General features: G+C 42.7%; 2 protein-coding genes across 3 annotated transcripts in view; one reads left to right on the top strand and one right to left on the bottom strand.

The window, feature by feature from the left end:
• Positions 1-10796, top strand: part of SMC6 (structural maintenance of chromosomes 6) — a 69686-nt gene extending 58890 nt beyond the window's left edge. The window contains exons 24-27 of the mRNA XM_029076171.1: positions 2060-2165; positions 6926-7078; positions 7316-7413; positions 10295-10796. Of these exons, the coding sequence (XP_028932004.1) occupies positions 2060-2165; positions 6926-7078; positions 7316-7413; positions 10295-10409 (472 nt within the window). The 3' untranslated portion in view covers positions 10410-10796. The remainder of the gene's footprint in view (positions 1-2059; positions 2166-6925; positions 7079-7315; positions 7414-10294) is intronic.
• A 3202-nt stretch (positions 10797-13998) lies between these two features.
• VSNL1 (visinin like 1) overlaps positions 13999-18517 on the bottom strand; it is a 169372-nt gene continuing 164853 nt past the window's right edge. For both annotated transcript variants that reach the window (XM_029076178.2, XM_029076187.2), the window contains exons 3-4: positions 16840-17055; positions 13999-14984 (exon numbers count right to left, since the gene is read on the bottom strand). In XM_029076178.2, coding sequence (XP_028932011.1) covers positions 14787-14984; positions 16840-17055 — 414 coding nt within the window. In that variant the 3' untranslated portion in view covers positions 13999-14786. The remainder of the gene's footprint in view (positions 14985-16839; positions 17056-18517) is intronic.

The following is an 18517-nucleotide window of genomic DNA, read 5'->3' as shown; positions in this document are numbered from 1 at the left end:
GTTGTGAATCCTGAAATATGCTACCAAACAGTGTGGTGCCCATCTGAAGATTAACATGTCCAAAACTGAACTCCTCATCTTTCCACAAACCCTGTCCTCCCACAGATTTTTTTTTTTTCTTGTACGGTATTTGTTAAGTGCTTACTGTGTGCCAGGTACTCTACTGAGTTAGGCACAAGTTAATCAGGTTAGACATAGTCCATGTCCCACTTAGGGCTCACTGTTTTAATCCCCATTTTTACAGATGAGGTAACTGAGGCACAGAGGAAGTGAAATGACTTGCCCAAGGTCACACAACAGACAAGTGGCAGATCCGGGATTAGAACCTGGGTCCTTCTGACTCCCAAACCTGTGCTCTAGCCATTAGACCGTGGTGCTTTTCCTATCCCCTTTTCCATCACCCTAAACAGCACCACCATCCTAGTCTCAGAAACTCATAACCTTGGCATTAACCTCTGCCCACCTCTCTCATTCAACCCACATATTCAGTGTATCACCAATCCTGTAGATTCTACCTTCACAATTTTTATTATGGTATTTTTTAAGCACTGACTATATGTCAAGCACTGTTTTAACCGGGAGGTAGATATAGGTTAATTAGGCTGGACCCAATCCCTGTCCCACATGGGTTTCACTGTCTGAGAACGAGGGAGAACAGGAATTGAGGAAACTGAGGCACAGAGAAGTCAAGTGACCTGCCCAAGGTCAGATAGCAAGCAAGTGGCAGAGTTGGGATTCGAACCCAGGTCCTCAGGCTCTCAGGCCCATTGTTTTTCACTAGGCCACACTGCTTCTCACTAATCCAGAATCCACCCTTTCTTCTCTATCCACACTGCTACCGGACTGACCCGACCATTATGTGGCTCAGTGGAAAGAGCACGGGCTGGGGAGTCAGAGGTCATGGGTTTCGAATCCTGGGTCTGCCACTTGTCGGCTATGTGACTGTGGGCAAGTCACTTAACTTCTCTGTGCTTCAGTTACCTCATCTGTAAAATGGGGATTAACTGGCAGCCCCACGGGGGACAACCTCATCACCCTGCATCTACCCCAGTGCTTAGAACAGTGCTCTGCACATAGTAAGCGCTTAACAAATACCACATTATTATTATTATTATTCATATCCCACCTTCACTCTGCATCAGACTCCTCACTATCTCCCTGTCCCTTGTCTGCCCTCTCCAGTCCATATTTCACTCTGTTGTCCGGGTCATTTTCTAAAAGAATGTCCAGTCATCTCCCCACTTCTCTGGACCTCCGGTTTTGCCTATTCACCTCCACATAAAGCAGAAGTTCCTTACCTTCCTCTTCAAAGCGTTCAATCAGCTGTCCCCCTCCCACCTTAACACGCTGATCTGCTACAACCCCAGGCCACACACTTCATTCCTCCAACACCAGCCTAGTCACTTGAACCCTGTTGCATCCATCTTGCCACTGACCCTTTTCATGAGGCCTCCCTCTGTCCTGGAACTCCCTCCCCTTTCATATCTGAAAGACTACCAATCTCCCCACCTTCAGAGCCTTCCTAAAATTCACGTCTCCAAGAGGCTGTCCCCAACTAAACCTTCATTTCCTCTACTCCCTCTCCCTTCTGTGTCACTTGGATCTGTGTCCCTTAAGCATTTGATATTCACCGCATCGCCAGCCCCACACACTTATGTAAATATCCTTATACTTTGTCATTTCCCTTCTGTATTTATTTCAGTGTCAGTCTCCCATTCTAGACTATAAGCCAGTTATGGGCTTGGATCATGTGTATTGCATTCTCCCAAGCGCTTAATACAGTGCTCTGCACACAATATGTGCCCAATAAATGCCATTGATTGATAGATTGTCACATGTGATGGTATGTTGGGATCTTGGAGCCCACCTGTAATCCCATGTTTTCTCCGACTCTTGTGTTATAAAAGACTTCCAAGGAACTTTCTTAAGTAGTTACTGGTCTCTTTTCAAGATGGTTTGAATTTTTAAAAGATTTTGGGAGTTAGCATCTGATCTTGGCTTTTTATATATTGAATTAAAAAAAAAAGATTTCTAATCTAGCCCATTTCATCACTTTCAGGTGCCTCACTTTACGATGTAAATTCTACTTCGACTCATTGTTAGCTCAGCGGGCTTATTCTGGGAAGATGAGTTTTGATCACAGGAAAGAAACCCTTGCAATATCAGTAAGTATCCTCTTCCTTTCGCTTACTCTACTTTAATGTATTTGGGAAATTTTGTATTCATACTTCTCTGATGAGGTTCTTCAGTTTTTACGCAGCATTACATTTTTTCAGTCTTTTTGAAGGCCATCACTATCGAGCATCCACTGTGCGCGGAGCTTCATTCAGGTTTTTAACTGCTGTTTTGTAGTGATTAAGCATTCGCATGAGTGTGGTAAAACAAATGCAAATTGTCATTGAGATTTTTGATATTCTAAGTAAAGTAGTCCCTGTCTCCCTTTCTTCTCCTCCTTTCACCTCCAGCCCACACATTTTTGTCCTCTCAGTCCCTCCCAGAAGTAACTTGATAAGCCTTAGAGTTATTGTTAGGACATCTGCTCATCAGGTATTTAAGCTTTAGCCCACTTCAGAACAATCTAGAACATGAATCGTACTTGATTCAGGATTGGGTGCAGTTTTATGCTGGGGAGGAGGGGCATGGGGGCTGGCAGGGATTATATTATTCATTAAGCTCTTACTGTGTGTCAGGCAAGCACTCTTGTAAGTGCTGGGAAAGATTCAAATCAATCAAGTTGGACATAGTCCCTGTCCCACATGGGGCTCACAGTCAAAGCAGTAGGGAGAACAGGGATTGAATCTCCTTTTTATAGTTGGGGAAACTGAGGCACCCAGAACCAGCCAGTAAGTGGTACTTACTGAGCCCTTACTACACGAGCAGGGAACGTGTCTACCAGCTCTGTTACAGTGTACCCTCCCAAGCACCTAGTACAGTGCTTTGCGGCATAGTAAGCACTCAGTAAATGTGATTGATTGCAGAGCATTGTATCGAGCACTTGGGAGAGAACAGTTCAGCAGAATGGTAAGCAACTTGCCCAGGGCCACATAGGTAAGTGGCAGAGTCTGGATTTGAACCCAGATCCCTCTAACTCCCAGTCTCCTGCTCTTTTCACTAGGCCTTGCTGAAGTTCCATTATTTCATGAGTTCAGACGGGTTCAAATTAGTTTGCCTGGTCTTCAGATATGCAAGATTGAAAGGGGAGGGAGTGGAGGCCTCCAAGATGTTGGTGTCAGGGTGGGTTCTAAGCTCCTTGAAGGAGAGAGATCATAACTGCTTACTGTATTGTACTCTCCCAAGCACTTAGTAAAGTTCACTGCAAACAGTTAGCGCTCAGTAAATAATTCACATGGATCAGGAAATCAGTCAGTCACTCAATCAGATTTATTGAGTGCTTACTGTGTGCATGACACGGTACTCAGGGGGCTGGGGAGAGTACAGTATAACAGACACATTCCTTGCCCACAACGACTTTACAGAATAGAGGGAGAGAAATGCATTAATATAAATAAATAAAATCGCAGATATGGAGATAAGTGCTGTGGGGCTGGGAAGGGGGTGAATAAAGGGAGCAAGTCAAGGTGGCAGAGAAGGGAGTGGGAGGAGAGGAAAGGAGGCCTTAGGGAAGGTCTCTTGGAGGAAACATGGCTTCAGTAAGGCTTTGAAGCAGGGGAGATGAATTGTCTGTCGAATATGTAGAGGGAGGGCATTCCAAGCCAGAGGCAGGAAATGGGAGAGAGGTTGGCAGGGAGATAGATGAGATCGAGGTACAATGAAAAGCTTAGCATTAGAAGAGCAAAGTATAGGGGTTGGGTTGTAGTAGGAGAGTAGTGAGATGCAGTAGGAGGGAGCAAGGTGAGTGAGTGCTTTAAAGGCGATGATCCAGGAATTTCTGTTCAGTGTGGAGATGGATGGGCAACCAGTGGAGGTTCTTGAAGAACAGGGAAACATGGTCTAAAAGTTTTTGTAGAAAATGGTTCTGGCAGCAAAGTGAAGAGTGGACTGGAGAGGGGAGAGACATTAGGCTGGGAGGTCAGCGGGAAAGTATACCCGACCAAACCGTGTATCCTGTATTCCTGTCCTTCGTGTGCCAGGAATTTCACTTCTATAACTCTGCTTGTTGTACTTCTGCAGCGTGTATTGTAGGCTACACAGAGCCTTGTGGTCATTTATTTATCATGTCTTCCTAGTGGATTGGGTGCTTTGAAGGGGCATACATCTCCTGTGGGGCTGGGAATGAGGTGACTATCAAGTGCTTAAGGGATCCAGATCCAAGGGCCTAAGTAAAGCAGAGGGGAGGGCAAATAAGGAAAGGAAGGCTTTAGTCCGGAAAAACCTCTTGGAAGAGATGTGCTTTAAGTAACACTCTGAAACTGGGGAGAGTGATGGTTGGATTTGAAGGGGAAGGAGGTTCCAGGACAGAGGGAGGGCATGGGCAAGGGGTCTTCATCGAGGCAGATGAGATCACAGTACAGTAAGTACTTAAGTATTAGAGGAGTGAAGTGCACAAGTCGGGGTGGAATAGGAAATTTTAGCAGGAGATGAGGAAGGTAAGGTTCGAGGGGGAGAATTGATTGATTTTGGTATTTGTTAAGCACTTACTATGTGCCAAGCACTTTGGTAAGGGCTGAGCTACATTCACAATAATCTAACTGGACACGGTTCCTTGTCCGACACAGGGCTCAGCATCTAAGGAGGGAAAACAGCTATTTTATCCCCTCGAGAAATTGAGGCATAGAGGAGTTAAGTGATCTGCCCAAGATCATACAGCAGGCAAGTGGTGGAGCTGGGATTAGAATCCAGGTCTCCTATCTCCCAATCCCATGCTCTTTCCATTGGACTACACTGCTTGTCGAGTTCTCCCAGCCCTCTCCAGCCCCTGGCCCATCTTCTTCCTGAAATGCCAGTATTATTATTATTATTCATGTTCAAGCCCCTTGGGTTGAACGCAACTGCTGACTCCACTTCCTCATCTCCAGCATCCCTCTTGACCCTCTACAGCTGGGTTTCTGTCCCCTTTGCTTCACCGTGATTACGTATTCTGAAGACATCAATACCTTCCCTCTTGTCATATCTCACAGACTCTAAAATCCTCCTCAACTTCTCTTCCCCCGTTCATACTGCAGACCGTAAGGTCTGCAAACTCAGTATATCTACTTGTGGACTTCTCGTGTCATCTTCCCTCCCAAATCATCTTTTCCACTAGACAGCTTGGTCTAGTGGAAAAAGCACAGGCCTGAGAGTCAGAGGATCTGAGTTCTAATCCCAGCTCCACCACTTGCCTGCCATGTGACCTTGGGCAAGCCATTTAACTTCTCTTCGTGATTCCTCATTTTAAAAATGGGGTTAAATCCCACTCCTTCCTACTTAGACTATGAGCTTCATGTGGACATGGACTGTGTCTAACCTGTTTATCTTATATCTACCCCAGCATTTGGTAGAGTGCTTTGCACATAATAAGCACTTAACAAGTACCATAATAATCATTGCTATTCTACCCCAACTTTCCCATCACCAGTGAAAACACCATTATCATCCTCAAAATGATCCAGATTATAAAATCCTCTCTCGTGAATGTAAACTCTTTGTGGGTAGGGAACATGTGTGACAACTCTAGTGTATTGTACTTTCCCCAGTTTTTAGCACAGTGCTCTGCACACAATAAGTTCTCAAACTTAGGAAAAAAACCAAAACCTGTACCCTAAATGGTAAACTCCTACCTTAGTCTCCCTCTTGTTCCTCACACCCATATACACATCTCTGCAGACACCTTGTTTCTTTTTTTTCTGTCTCCCACCCCCTCTCTATCTGCACCTCCCTTTCTCTCATCCTGACTTCTCTGTTTTTCCTCTCTCCGTCTCCCATGAGAGCAGATGTTCGGCAGAATGTCGAGCAAGTGAGAAAAGAAATGAACTCCTCACTTGCCTCCTCCCGATGGTTCTTGAAAGTAAATCGGAGTTCCCGCTCTCTGCTCCCATTGCCATACTTTCTGTACCTGCTGCGGAACTGTCAGGTTCCTCCAGTAATTTGGGAGTACCCACTTGACTTTATAAACAAAAATGTTAAAAAAAAAAATAGGATGTTACTAGGTGATGCCGCAATCCGAAAGGACCATGAAATTGCCACTAGGTGTCATTATAATACCAGGAGCAGAATCTTATTGCGCTCTCTAATAGCTTCAGGATACAACAATACCCTCAAAGAAACTTGCTTGCATTGTCAGTGTCTGCTCACTTAGTTTTAATAGTGTGGTATATCATTCAGCTTTATTGTTGGGTCAGAGGTTCATAGAAAGAATGATGTGGTCCTCTGAATTTGGTTCTGTGGTAATGTGAGATCTTAGAGTTTTTAATTAAAAGAATACCCATTTTCATATAGGCCAAAATGCAGTAATCGATGAAAAGGAGCATAACCATTAAAGGGTTTCTCTAAAGCATCCTGTTGGCAATGTGAGACAGAAAACTAGCCTGGATGGACTAGTGATAATAATAATAATAAGGTATTTGTTAAGCACTTACTATGTGCGAAGCATTGTTCTAAGCGCTGGGGGAGATACAAGATGATCATTGTCCCACGTGGGGCTTACAGTCTTAATCCCCATTTCACAGTTCAGGTCACTGAGGGCAGAGAAAAGTTAAGTGACTTGTCCAAAGTCACTCAGCTGACAAGTGGCGGAGCCGGGATCAGAACCCATGACCTCTGACTCCCAAGCCCGTGATCTTTCCAGTGAGCCATGGATGGAATTGCATTTGTTCTCATTTTCTCACGTTCTTAGGTACTTTCTGATTTTGTTTAGAATTTGCACATTTCTTCCTGAAATTTAAGGTGGTCTATGCAGTCCCTATTTGTGTTCCCAAAGGTCTAGACGAGGCTTTTTTAAACAAGTCGATTATTCCTTACTAAGTGAATATCTCTGATTCATTTCTAGGTCCAGCCTGGAGAGGGAAATAAAGCTATTTTAAATGACATGAGAGCTTTATCCGGAGGGGAACGTTCTTTCTCAACAGTTTGCTTCATTCTTTCCCTGTGGTCCATCACTGAATCTCCTTTCCGATGCCTGGACGAGTTTGATGTCTACATGGTATTGTTGCATTTTGAATCCTCTTCCAATTTCAGTCAAGCCTCTTTTAGCAAATGGGGTTTTTCGGAACATAGCCTGTGTTCTGATTTTGCCTGCACAATTTTGAAACAGTGTTGCCCATGCAGTTTCTCCATCAAACCATATAAAGGCAAAGCTTGACGGTGAATATTTGTAAAATTCCCTTCTAGAGGCCTAGGATTCTAACATAGATATGTGTTATTTTTGTTATCCTTTTAGGATATGGTTAATAGGAGAATATCAATGGACATGATGCTCAAGATGGCAGATTCTCAGCGTTTTCGACAATTTATCTTACTTACTCCACAGAGTATGAGGTAATGATTCCAAGTTTTCTGCTTCTTAAACGCTCAAATATAGTCTTGATTTACTAAACATTAGACTCAATAGTAGTGATAACAAAAGGAGAAAGCCCCCTTCCATATTGGTCCTGTGGATTTTAATTTTCATTCCTTCTCAGCAGCTTTGAAATACTTTAAAATCCTACCTCTTGAAGGTCTTCCTGTCCCATGTTTTGATTTTGTTAATTTTTAAATAAGGTCATCGGCACTTGCTTTCGTTCACCCGCAACTACTTGGTGGTCATGACCAAGAAGAGTGGAACAGTAGGATAAAAATATTGGTGGAAGTTGGCCTAAAGGTCTCGTAGCAGTTTGTCAGTAATTACGACTTTCTCATAATGATGGTGATAAAGACGAAGGAACTGATTATAATGCTAGTGGTTTGTCAATAAATAGCACTCTCTCATTCCTCCCAGTCATGTTCTCCCTTTAGCTTGAAATGCAAGAAGGTAATAGGCGGATTGGGCTTAGCCATCGCAAAGGATACACGATAGGCTTTTACCTGAGGATCCAATTGCAGTTATGCCATAGTGCCATAACCCAGCAGGCAGTTAACTTGTGAGTCACTAGTCAGTGGTATTTATTGAGCTCGTAGTCTTTGCAGAGCACTTAGTAAAGTTCAATATAACAAAGTTGGTAAACCCACTGGGAGCATTTTTCAGGATTTCAGGACCTAGCCAACCTCACATAATACCCCATGTCATTCACTGGTCAGAAGCCAGGCCGTCATGTGGAGGAGGTAGGGCTAGAATCGCATGGTCTTCTGGTTCTCAGAGCCACTCTGTCCCCTGGCCAACAGCAGAGCTACTATGTTCATTCATTCATTCATTCATTCAATAGTATTTATTGAGCGCTTACTATGTGCAGAGCACTGTACTAAGCGCTTGGGATGAACAAGTGGGCAACAGATAGAGACAGTCCCTGCCGTTTGACGGGCTTACGGTCTAATCGGGGGAGACGGACAGACAAGAACAATGGCACTAAACAGCGTCAAGGGGAAGAACATCTCGTAAAAACAATGGCAACTAAATAGAATCAAGGTGATGTACAATTCATTAACAAAATAAATAGGGTAACGAAAATATATACAGTTGAGCGGACGGGTACAGTGCTGTGGGGATGGGAAGGGAGAGGTGGAGGAGCAGAGGGAAAAGGGGAAAATGAGGCTTTAGCTGCGGAGAGGTAAAGGGGGGATGGCAGAGGGAGTAGAGGGGGAAGAGGAGCTCAGTCTGGGAAGGCCTCTTGGAGGAGGTGATTTTTAAGTAAGGTTTTGAAGAGGGAAAGAGAATCAGTTTGGCGGAGGTGAGGAGGGAGGGCGTTCCAGGACCGCGGGAGGACGTGACCCAGGGGTCGACGGCGGGATAGGCGAGACCGAGGGACGGCGAGGAGGTGGGCGGCGGAGGAGCGGAGCGTGCGGGGTGGGCGGTAGAAAGAAGGGAGGAGAGGTAGGAAGGGGCAAGGTGATGGAGAGCCTTGAAGCCTAGAGTGAGGAGTTTTTGTTTGGAGCGGAGGTCGATAGGCAACCACTGGAGTTGTTTAAGAAGGGGAGTGACATGCCCAGATCGTTTCTGCAGGAAGATGAGCCGGGCAGCGGAGTGAAGAATAGACCGGAGCGGGGCGAGAGAGGAGGAAGGGAGGTCAGAGAGAAGGCTGACACAGTAGTCTAGCCGGGATATAACGAGAGCCCGTAACAGTAAGGTAGCCGTTCGGGTGGAGAGGAAAGGGCGGATCTTGGCGATATTGTAGAGGTGAAACCGGCAGGTCTTGGTAACGGATAGGATGTGTGGGGTGAACGAGAGAGACGAGTCAAGGATGACACCGAGATTGCGGGCCTGAGAGACGGGAAGGATGGTCGTGCCATCCACGGTGATAGAGAAGTCTGGGAGAGGACCGGGTTTGGGAGGGAAGATGAGGACTTCCCTATGTGAGAACAGGGATAGTGCTTGCACCTAGAGCAAATTAGCCGAGCGTTCCCCAGCCAGATGACTAATCCTCAGCAGAGGCCACCTAGACTGTCATAATCTGAGCACAGTATCCTGAGAAATCAATTTAAACCCTCCCGCCGCCAACCCCATCTCAAAAAAACCATCCGAGCAGCACGCTGTGCTGCATTTGCACGTCGGATATCCTGGCCTGTTCACTCCAAATATTTTTTTTCTGAAATTTATTCCTTCAGAATATGCATGTGGCATATACTTGGTTAAGCATGATAGGCTTGGAAGCAATTCAAATGAGGGAATGTTTAGTTTGCTGCTATCTACTTCTCCCTACGTGGCCTAAAGTCAGTAGCTTGCTTGTTGGGCTGTTTTCCCATTAGTCTTTGGGCTGAGATCAGCTCCTTCCTTTACCAAGGGTTCCTTCTGTCCCAACCAGAGAAGAAACCAACATCACTCTTCTTCCAGTGGTGTTTTATTCAGGGAGCGAGGTTGGGAGACAGGTGGTTGACGGCACTACCACTTGGAAGCTGCCTTTATTACCAGGAAGTCTTCTCTCCGTCTTACTTTTCTCTCGTTTCCAGAGCTTCAAGCTCCTTTTCCTGTACAGTATTAGTCATTCTGTCTGGAAAGATCAAGCCTGAATATCTTTTGAGTCTTTTGAGTGTTTTTGTGTAAATGGAAATTCTGAAGCTACCTAAGAAAATCTGACAAAAATAAGAAAGAAACAGGAGAATGCAGCTAAGTAATATATAATTGGAATATCACTGGAGAAATAAGTGGACACGGAACACAATCTCTTAACCAACAGTTTAACACCACGATGTGTTTTACTTAGCAATCTCAGAAATATATTACCGCTTATACAGAGAAGAAGTAACCAGGACTGAATACTGAATAATTAAGTAATTTGTATGATTCCAGCTCCCTTCCTTCAGCCAACCTCATTCGAATACTTAAAATGCCAGATCCTGAAAGAGGACAAAGTATACTGCCTTTCCGACCCACAAATCAGGAAGAAGAAGAAGAAGAAGACTGAAGTCGATTTGTAATTAGATATGAATATGCTGTTTCCTTGTTCTGGGGATTTTAGCACATAAACAATTACAGATCTCTCAAAAGGTAACTGAAGTTCTGTAAAAACATTTTAATTGCGTTGGCTAAGGTAAAATTTGTGTAAAGACTATTTGTATGAAATAAGGATTATCTTTGGAGTAGAGCTATGGTGTGCGTGAATAAATCTAGGAATGTAAGTAGGTTAAATATTTAATAACAATTGCTTCTTTTTAAAAGTGGAATGATGCTTTTATTATTTTTAATCTTGCATCTCTTGCATGTTAATTTTAAATGAACAGTATATGCTTACATATATATGCACTTAGGACTTGTTTCTACTTTTGGAAAAAAATAAATTGTTTAAAAACCATCTGTGGAATGGGTAATAGTCCTTTCAAAAAGCTTTTTTGGAGTATTTCAATGCAGTCATGTTTGTGTGTGTGTGTGTGTGCACTTATGTGCTTTGGGTTGGAGTTCATTAATTGTTTTTCAACAGTGATTTGGTGTCAAACAGTGAGACTAGGGTTTTTTTGTTGGGTTTTTTTTTTTGCTACTGTGCACCTATTACTGCAATTCATGGGTGACAGCTCTTACTTATGCAACCTATTCATTCATTCAATCCTATTTATTGAGCACTTACTGTGCCCAGAGCAACTTATCTAACGAAGCCACAGCCTGGAACCGCAATCACACTCCACAGGTTGGTTTTTTAGCCTTTTGGTGAATATAACTGAGGAAGTAATGTAGTTCCCTCCATGGAGCGGGCATTTACCGAATGGAACTACGGTGGTTGTAGTCAGTGTACTTCCTTAGAGGCCTTCCTCTCTTCTCCACTCTTCTAGTTTTCCCCTCCTTCCTTAGAGCCTGTAGTCACAGAGTCTGTCAAGTCACCTGTAGAACGTGTAACCTTTTGAGGACCAGGCTGGCCTACGATTTTTAGATAGGCAATATTGACAGATGTGAGCATGAATATCCAGGGATGTACTCATTTGTTGAAATATCTGTTCAGTGAATGGCTCCAGTGCAAATTAGCCGATCTTCTGGGCCATTTGGGAAAATATTTTCACTTCATTTTTAATTGTGCGGACTGTGCGTTAGGAGAAGCAGCGGGAGGCTGCCTATGTTAACGAGTGTACCTAGAAGCCCAACAGCATTTCACCACTTGCCTTTGGGGCATCTCCTCTTGGGCTTAAGTTGCTCACGAGCAATGTTAAGGAGCACTGTGGCTCACCCCAGCATGATTCCAAATTCGCCCCATAATTCCAAAGCAAGTCTCGATGCAACTCCTTACGGTGGCCCCTCAGAGATGGCTATGCAGGAATCTGTCGTGGGGATGACCTAGGAATTGATCAGGACTGTATCCAGTGCTGCAGTGTATGTAGCTGTTGGAACCGGTCCTCACTGTGTTTGAGTAAAATGGGAAGGTAACTGTCATCAAAGCAGAGTGCGAATGTATTATCGTTATTGCACTTAAGTGCTTAGTGTGTGTCAAGCACTGTTCTAAGCGCTAAGGTACAAGCTAATCAGGTTGGACCCAATCCATGCCCCACATGGGGCTCAGTCCAACTGGGAGGAAGAACAGGTATTTCCAGCTGAGGAAACTGAGGCATAGGGAAGTTAAGTGGTTGGCCTGTCACCCAACAAGCAGTTGACAGAGACAGGATTAGAACCCAACTTCTCTGAAGTCCAGACTCTTTCCACTAGACCTTTCCACTAGTCTTAGTTGAGACTATATCTCAACTAAGGCCTGTGTGTTAAGCGAGATGTGCTCTTTTCTTCCCTGTCTGTGCACAGACAGGCAGACTGTCCAGGCAACAAAATAGTAAACTGAATAGAGCTGGATCCAATTCCTGTATTTACTTCTGATATTTTACCTACCTTAGAAAAGTAACCCAACCACTCTATGTGCTTCTTCAGTAACTCAAGTATAAATCTTGTGATCTGTCCCCCCTGTGAGGAAAGGAATAATAAATGTGTAAAGTGCTTTCGGTTTTTTGGGAATAAAGGGCTATGAAATGTTTAAAAAAATCCTCAGACTTCTAACTGAAAAGTGCATAGCATCATTTCACTGAGTAGGGAGGAAATATGGAGAAGATTAAACCTTTGGTGCACATAGTTTTGAAAAACCAGTGCTTAAATTCATGTGTGTTCCCTACTGCTTTTCATAGTAATTTTTTTCTCCCCAGCTATGGCTGCCACTACCAAAGTAGCTGCCCAGTTAATTTGTTTTTCTAATATTATCAATGTCCAAAAGTGCCTTAAAAAGGGATTATAATCTTAAAGTTTGGGGAAAATGTAGTTTTCCTTTCATTTCAAATGGCTAGTGTAGGAGCTGAGTTGATTCATCCCCTGCTCTCTAAGGGCCTAAAGAGGAGAATATATGGCTGTTTCTGAGAAAGTCTGCTAACTGGGTCCATGTGTGATGTGGGGATTTAAGTGTCCGTAGGAGCTAAGATGAAAGGTGCAGCGTGGCCTAGACGAAAGAAAGAATCCTGGCCTGAAAGTCACAGGACCTGGGTTCTAATCCCAACTCTGCCACTTAGCAGCTGGGTGTCCTTGGGTAAGTCACTTTAACTCATCTGTGCCTCAGTTCCCTCATCTGCAAAAATACCTGTTCTCTCTCCTACTTAGACTGTGGGACCTGATTAACTCATATCAGTACAATGCTTAGAGCATAGTAAGCGCTTAAATGCCATTTTCTTATTATTAAAGGATGATTCCACAAGGTTTACCCCCATATATAGTTTAGATTTAGTAGGAAATCTTCCTAGTGATCCATTAGTACACTTTACATTTAAGGTAACCCTGACATTTTCTGCTAATAGCTGAAAAGCACTTAGGGGGTCCCACCCATCCAATGCTGTTAAGAGGCAATGGCAATTCGTGATTCTACAGGCAAAATGGAGCTAACCTGTGGATTCTCAAAATACAGAAGATAGCTCAGTTTGATTCTCTTTTTTTTTGGCTTGTTTGTGCCCATATAAAGACCTGACCTTTTCTTTCAGGGCAGGAGTTTTGCTTAATTCTGCATTATCAGGCAGAATGATAATACATACATCTTTGAGAAATGAACATTGAATAGAGTTAATAGATACATGTCTAGGTATAATTGTCCTTTGTAGTCAAAGATAACTTTTCCAAAGGGCCACAGAGAAGTTTACCTAAGGACCCAAAACGACAAATCCTGCAGAATTATCTGTGGTCATTTCTACCAAATGCACCTGTCTGTTTTTCTTCAGCCTTGAATTCACTATTAGCATTAAATTGATTAATACTGAATCTGTTTTCATGCAGTTTTGCTTAAGACATGTTTTAAGTAGTGTAGTATATATAAATAGTAGTGTTTGGTTTTGTTTTCCAGCAGCAGAGGATGCCAAATGCTTTCAATACCAAATACCAAAATACATGTACCATATCACTTTCTGAATATTTCTAAAATATCAGTCATTACAGGAACCAGACATTCTGGACAAATACTAGTAGAGGATAATAGATACTTCCCATTCTGTGTTTCTTTGTCACTTCTTTCTCAGCAGTGAGCTGTTAAGAACGTGAAATAAAAAGGGAAAAAGTCAAATGTTATAAATTTATTTGGGACATATATTGCAACTCCCTTGGAAGCTTTGAAAATTCAAGCAGAAATCAGTACACTTCCAATAAAACTTGTTCTTACTCCCAGTAAATATTTTAAGAGTGCATGACTATATAGAGAGAGAGCGAGCGAGAGAAAGAGAGAGGTTTATATACTTCAAGGGAATATTTTTGTAGGGTTTGAATTTTGTTTCTACTGCATTCCTCTGATATCACTCTTTCCAGATTGAAAGGATGCAAATGAGGTAAGAATTAAGGCAAACCTAAAAGGCATGCAAATGAAATACATTTATATTCACTGACAATACAAGCGCTTGTATGTGGACCAGACTCGTGTGGAGGATAACTCCCTTGGTCTGTCCAGAACTACTTTACAGAAGAATGGTGATACGGTTTAATAATTAACATTTTACATTACCATGGGAATTCAGGCTCACTAACATTACTTAAGTCTAGGAGACACATACTAGCATTAGTAAAACATGAACAATAAATTGTATAATTTACTGCAGCACAGTACTGCTGCACAGGCTTTGGAGAAATAGGGTTATTATGAAATGACATTGCACACATCACGTTGTGGCAGTTTCTTTATAATATATACTTTTAAAACTCTTTAGCAAATGACATTCTCATGCACACAAGTGTTTCAAACACAAGAAGCAAGTCCATTTATAGGTAGTCCAAGCAATTTTTTGTGTGTGGAAATAGCTGCAGACTGAATGGAACATTGAAACTTCTGTGCAGTCCATACTGCATATATAGGCGCTCATTTCTGAATGTCACACTGCAGGAGTAGTACAATGGAAGGGTCGCTCTTTGCAGCTTCTTTGAATTCATCCAGTGTAATCTGGTCATCTTTGTTCTTATCCATCTTGCTGAAAATCTTGTCTACCCTCTGCTCAGGTGTGAGACCATCTTCATTCATTTTCATCATTATCACGGTGCCCACCATTTTATAAATGGCCTTGGGAAAAAGAAAAGCAGTAAAAAATTAGAATTAACAAGTTAGCCTTTATTTTGGGCAAAAACTCAAGACTGTTCTGCCCAGTTGACTCAGGGCACCATTCTTTCCCTTCCTGAACAGACGGGCTTTCTTTCCTGTAAAGGCATTTTTTGTCACTTAGGAAAACCAGAACCATTTGTTTTGTCAGATTTGTCTAATCAAATCACTGTTAGGTAGACCTTGGTACCTTACGGACATTCAATAGATACTTGACTTTCATTTGAAAATCAAGTTTATGCCTTGCAATCTTTTTCTTTTTAATAGATGAAGATCATTTACAACAGAGAGAGCTAAACTGACTTTCAGCGATCGTTTTTACAAAGGTTAGGGCTCTCCCAACTAACCAATCAAGTGTCTGTAGCTCAGTGTTATTAAATAGTCCCCTCGTGTATGTTTCCTCTGAAATCGATAGACAAAGTCTTCGAGATTATGCACACTGGGATACTGAAAGGTTTTTACAGCTTGCACTTTTGGGAGCAATTAGCAAGCATGTGAACCAACAACATGAGTACCAAGGCATCTGTATCCCCAGTTACATCTAGTTAAAATTACATTTATAGTTGTCAAAATAAGTAAGATGTTTTATCATAATGCATAAATACCAAAGTATTCTAAATTCATTGGGGCATAAATGATTTACTTATCTCTAAAAAGGTCTTTCTCCCCGTCTAGACTATAAACTCGTTGTGGGCAGAGAACGTATCTACTAACTCGGTTTTACTGTACTCTCCCAAGCTCTTAGTACATGGTAAGCACTCAATAAATACAACTGATTGGCTGATCGATCAAAATTGGCAGAAATATCAAGCAGCTCACCCAACTTTGTGATGAAGGACAAGAGCACCTTAGAATGCAGGAGTGGGCATTCATTCATTCAATAGTATTGATTGAGCACTATGTGCAGAGCACTGTACTAAGCGTTTGGAATGTACAATTTGGCAGCAGACAGAGACAATCCCTGCCCAATGATGGGCTCACAGTCTAAAGGGGAGAGACAGCAAAGCAAAACAGACCAAAACAAAAACAAGACGTTATCAAGATAAATAAAATCAAGGGGGTGTACACCTCATTAACAAAATAAATAGGGTAATAAATAAATAATAGGGAGGTAGTCCACACTTTGTGGCTACTTAAGATTGTAAGGCAATTTAAATTGTATTAGATGCTTTAGTCACCCTCAAAAATGGGTATATAACTAGTTTCTCATCCAAGGTGTATCCCTTCTGTGAAATAAGACTAGCCAGTGAACTTGACAGCAGTGCTTTCTTTCCATTAGCCATCCAAGAGAATTAAATCTAGCACTGCCCTTTTACCTGTTCCTTCCCCTTAAACTTCTGCTGTGATTTCAGCTAGCCAAGGAGTACAACTGTGACCAGCTGGCACAAGAGTACATAAGAATACAGAGGATCTGTCAGGAGTACCCAAAATCATAGATAAAATCCTACAGGGAGGAATTGTAGGGCATCCATCAGTCCAATGTCCCTAAAAATGCTATAGAACAGTGCTCTGCACGTAGTAGGCACTCAATAAATACCACCGACTGATGGATTATGGATTAAGTCAGTCAACAATTAGGAGATTACTCTTGTTATATTCTACTAAGCCAATTTTCCAATTTCCAGTGGCTCTTCCCTGTACTGGAGACATGGCCGCAGAACAATCGACCACTTAGACAGACCCACTGCTTAAAGACATCAGTGTCCTAGTGGTTTACTTAGCCAACCTGGTTCCAGTTCCCCCAAATATTTCAAAAAAAATCCGCCCTTGGATGGAGACTCTAAATGCCAACTTAATATCTATGTCTATTTGAAATCACCTCTATAATTTCCAGCATCTCCACTCTTGTAATTTTTCCATCCCCGTCCAAGTCATACATGTTGAAGGCCCAGTTGAGTTTCTGTTCAAAGCTACCCCTGGAAGTGATGGACAGTGCACAGATGAACTCTCTGAAGTCAATAGTGCCATCTCCGTTCTTGTCAAAGGTTCTGAATGCGTGCTGAGCAAACTTGGAGGCATCTCCATACGGGAAAAACTGCAAAATCAAACAGATGCCAAAAATCAGAGAAGAAGACATTACATGATAAGAAAACATTGCAGGATAATCCCCTTCATCCAAAATGCCAAAGAGTAAGAGAGCGATTTAATGCCGATCCATGTAAAATGTGGTGAAAATGATGGATTTTCTCGGTGTAGACCGTATGCCATGCCCAAGCAGCAATAGGCTGCACCCTGCCCTTAAAAATGCCAGGAGAATGTCGCTAGACAAATCTGGAAAATTTTCGTGAAGCTTCTCTCTTCTAGCCTGTAAACCACCAACTCTGTTATAACAGAGTTATATAACTCTCCCAAGTCCTTAGCACAGTGTTCTGCACACAGTAAATGCTCAAATACAATTGATTAAATCAGTGGTGTGGACAGAACACTATACTGTTTGATAGGTGAGATATTCAACTGTCGGCATTATTTCATTGTTGTGGAATTAGCTGCTGTGGTTAAGCTTGGTTAAAAGAGATTAAAAGAAGCGAATATTTCCAATCTTGGCATTATGCATGAGCCAGGGTATGATTTGGAGAACTCATTCGCTCCCATGGCTTCAATTACCATTTCTAAGTGGATGATTCCCAAATCTATCTCTTTAGCCCTGACCCCTCCTCTACTCTGCAGTCTCACGTTTCCACCTGCCTTCTGAACATCTCTACTTGGATGCCCTGCCGACACATCAAATTTAACATGTCCAAAACAGAACTTTTTATCTTCCCACCCAAACCTCATCCTCCCCATCTCTGTCATTACTGCAGCCAACACCTCTACCCTCCCTACATCACAAACCCATAATCTGGGCATTATCCTCGATTCTCCTCTCTCATTCAAACCACGCGTTCAATCTGCTGCCAAATACTGTCAGTTGGACTTTCACATCATCACAAAAATCCATCCCTTCCTCTCCATCGAAACTGCTACTACGCTGATCCAAACACTTATAATAATAATAATGTTGATATTTGTTAAGCGCTTACTATGTGCACTGTTCTAAACTCTGGGGTAGATACAGGGTAATCAGGTCCCACGTGAGGCTCACAGTCTTAATCCCCATTTTACAGATGAGGTAACTGAGGCACAGGGAAGTTAAGTGACTTGCCCACAGTCACAAAGCTGACAAGTGGCAGAGCCGAGATTAGAACCCATGACCTCTGACTCCCAAGGCCTGACCTCTTTCCCCTAGCAGCCTGGCTTCTCCTAATCCTATCCCTACCTGACTACTACAACAGCCCCTCTTTTGTGACCTGGCTTCCTGTCTCTCCCCTCTCCAGTTCCTACTTTACTGCTAGCCGGATCACTTTTCTAAAAAACCCAAAAAACACTCAATCCATCTCACCATTCTTCAACAATCTACAGTAGTTACTCATCTAATATCGGCAAGATCCACCCTTTCCTCTCCACCCTAACGGCTATCTTACTGCTACAGGCTCTCGTAATATCCCGGCTAGACTACT

Source organism: Ornithorhynchus anatinus, chromosome 1 (assembly GCF_004115215.2).
Source record: "Ornithorhynchus anatinus isolate Pmale09 chromosome 1, mOrnAna1.pri.v4, whole genome shotgun sequence".
NCBI lineage: Eukaryota > Metazoa > Chordata > Mammalia > Monotremata > Ornithorhynchidae > Ornithorhynchus > Ornithorhynchus anatinus.
This window is presented reverse-complemented; position numbering and strand designations above follow the sequence as displayed.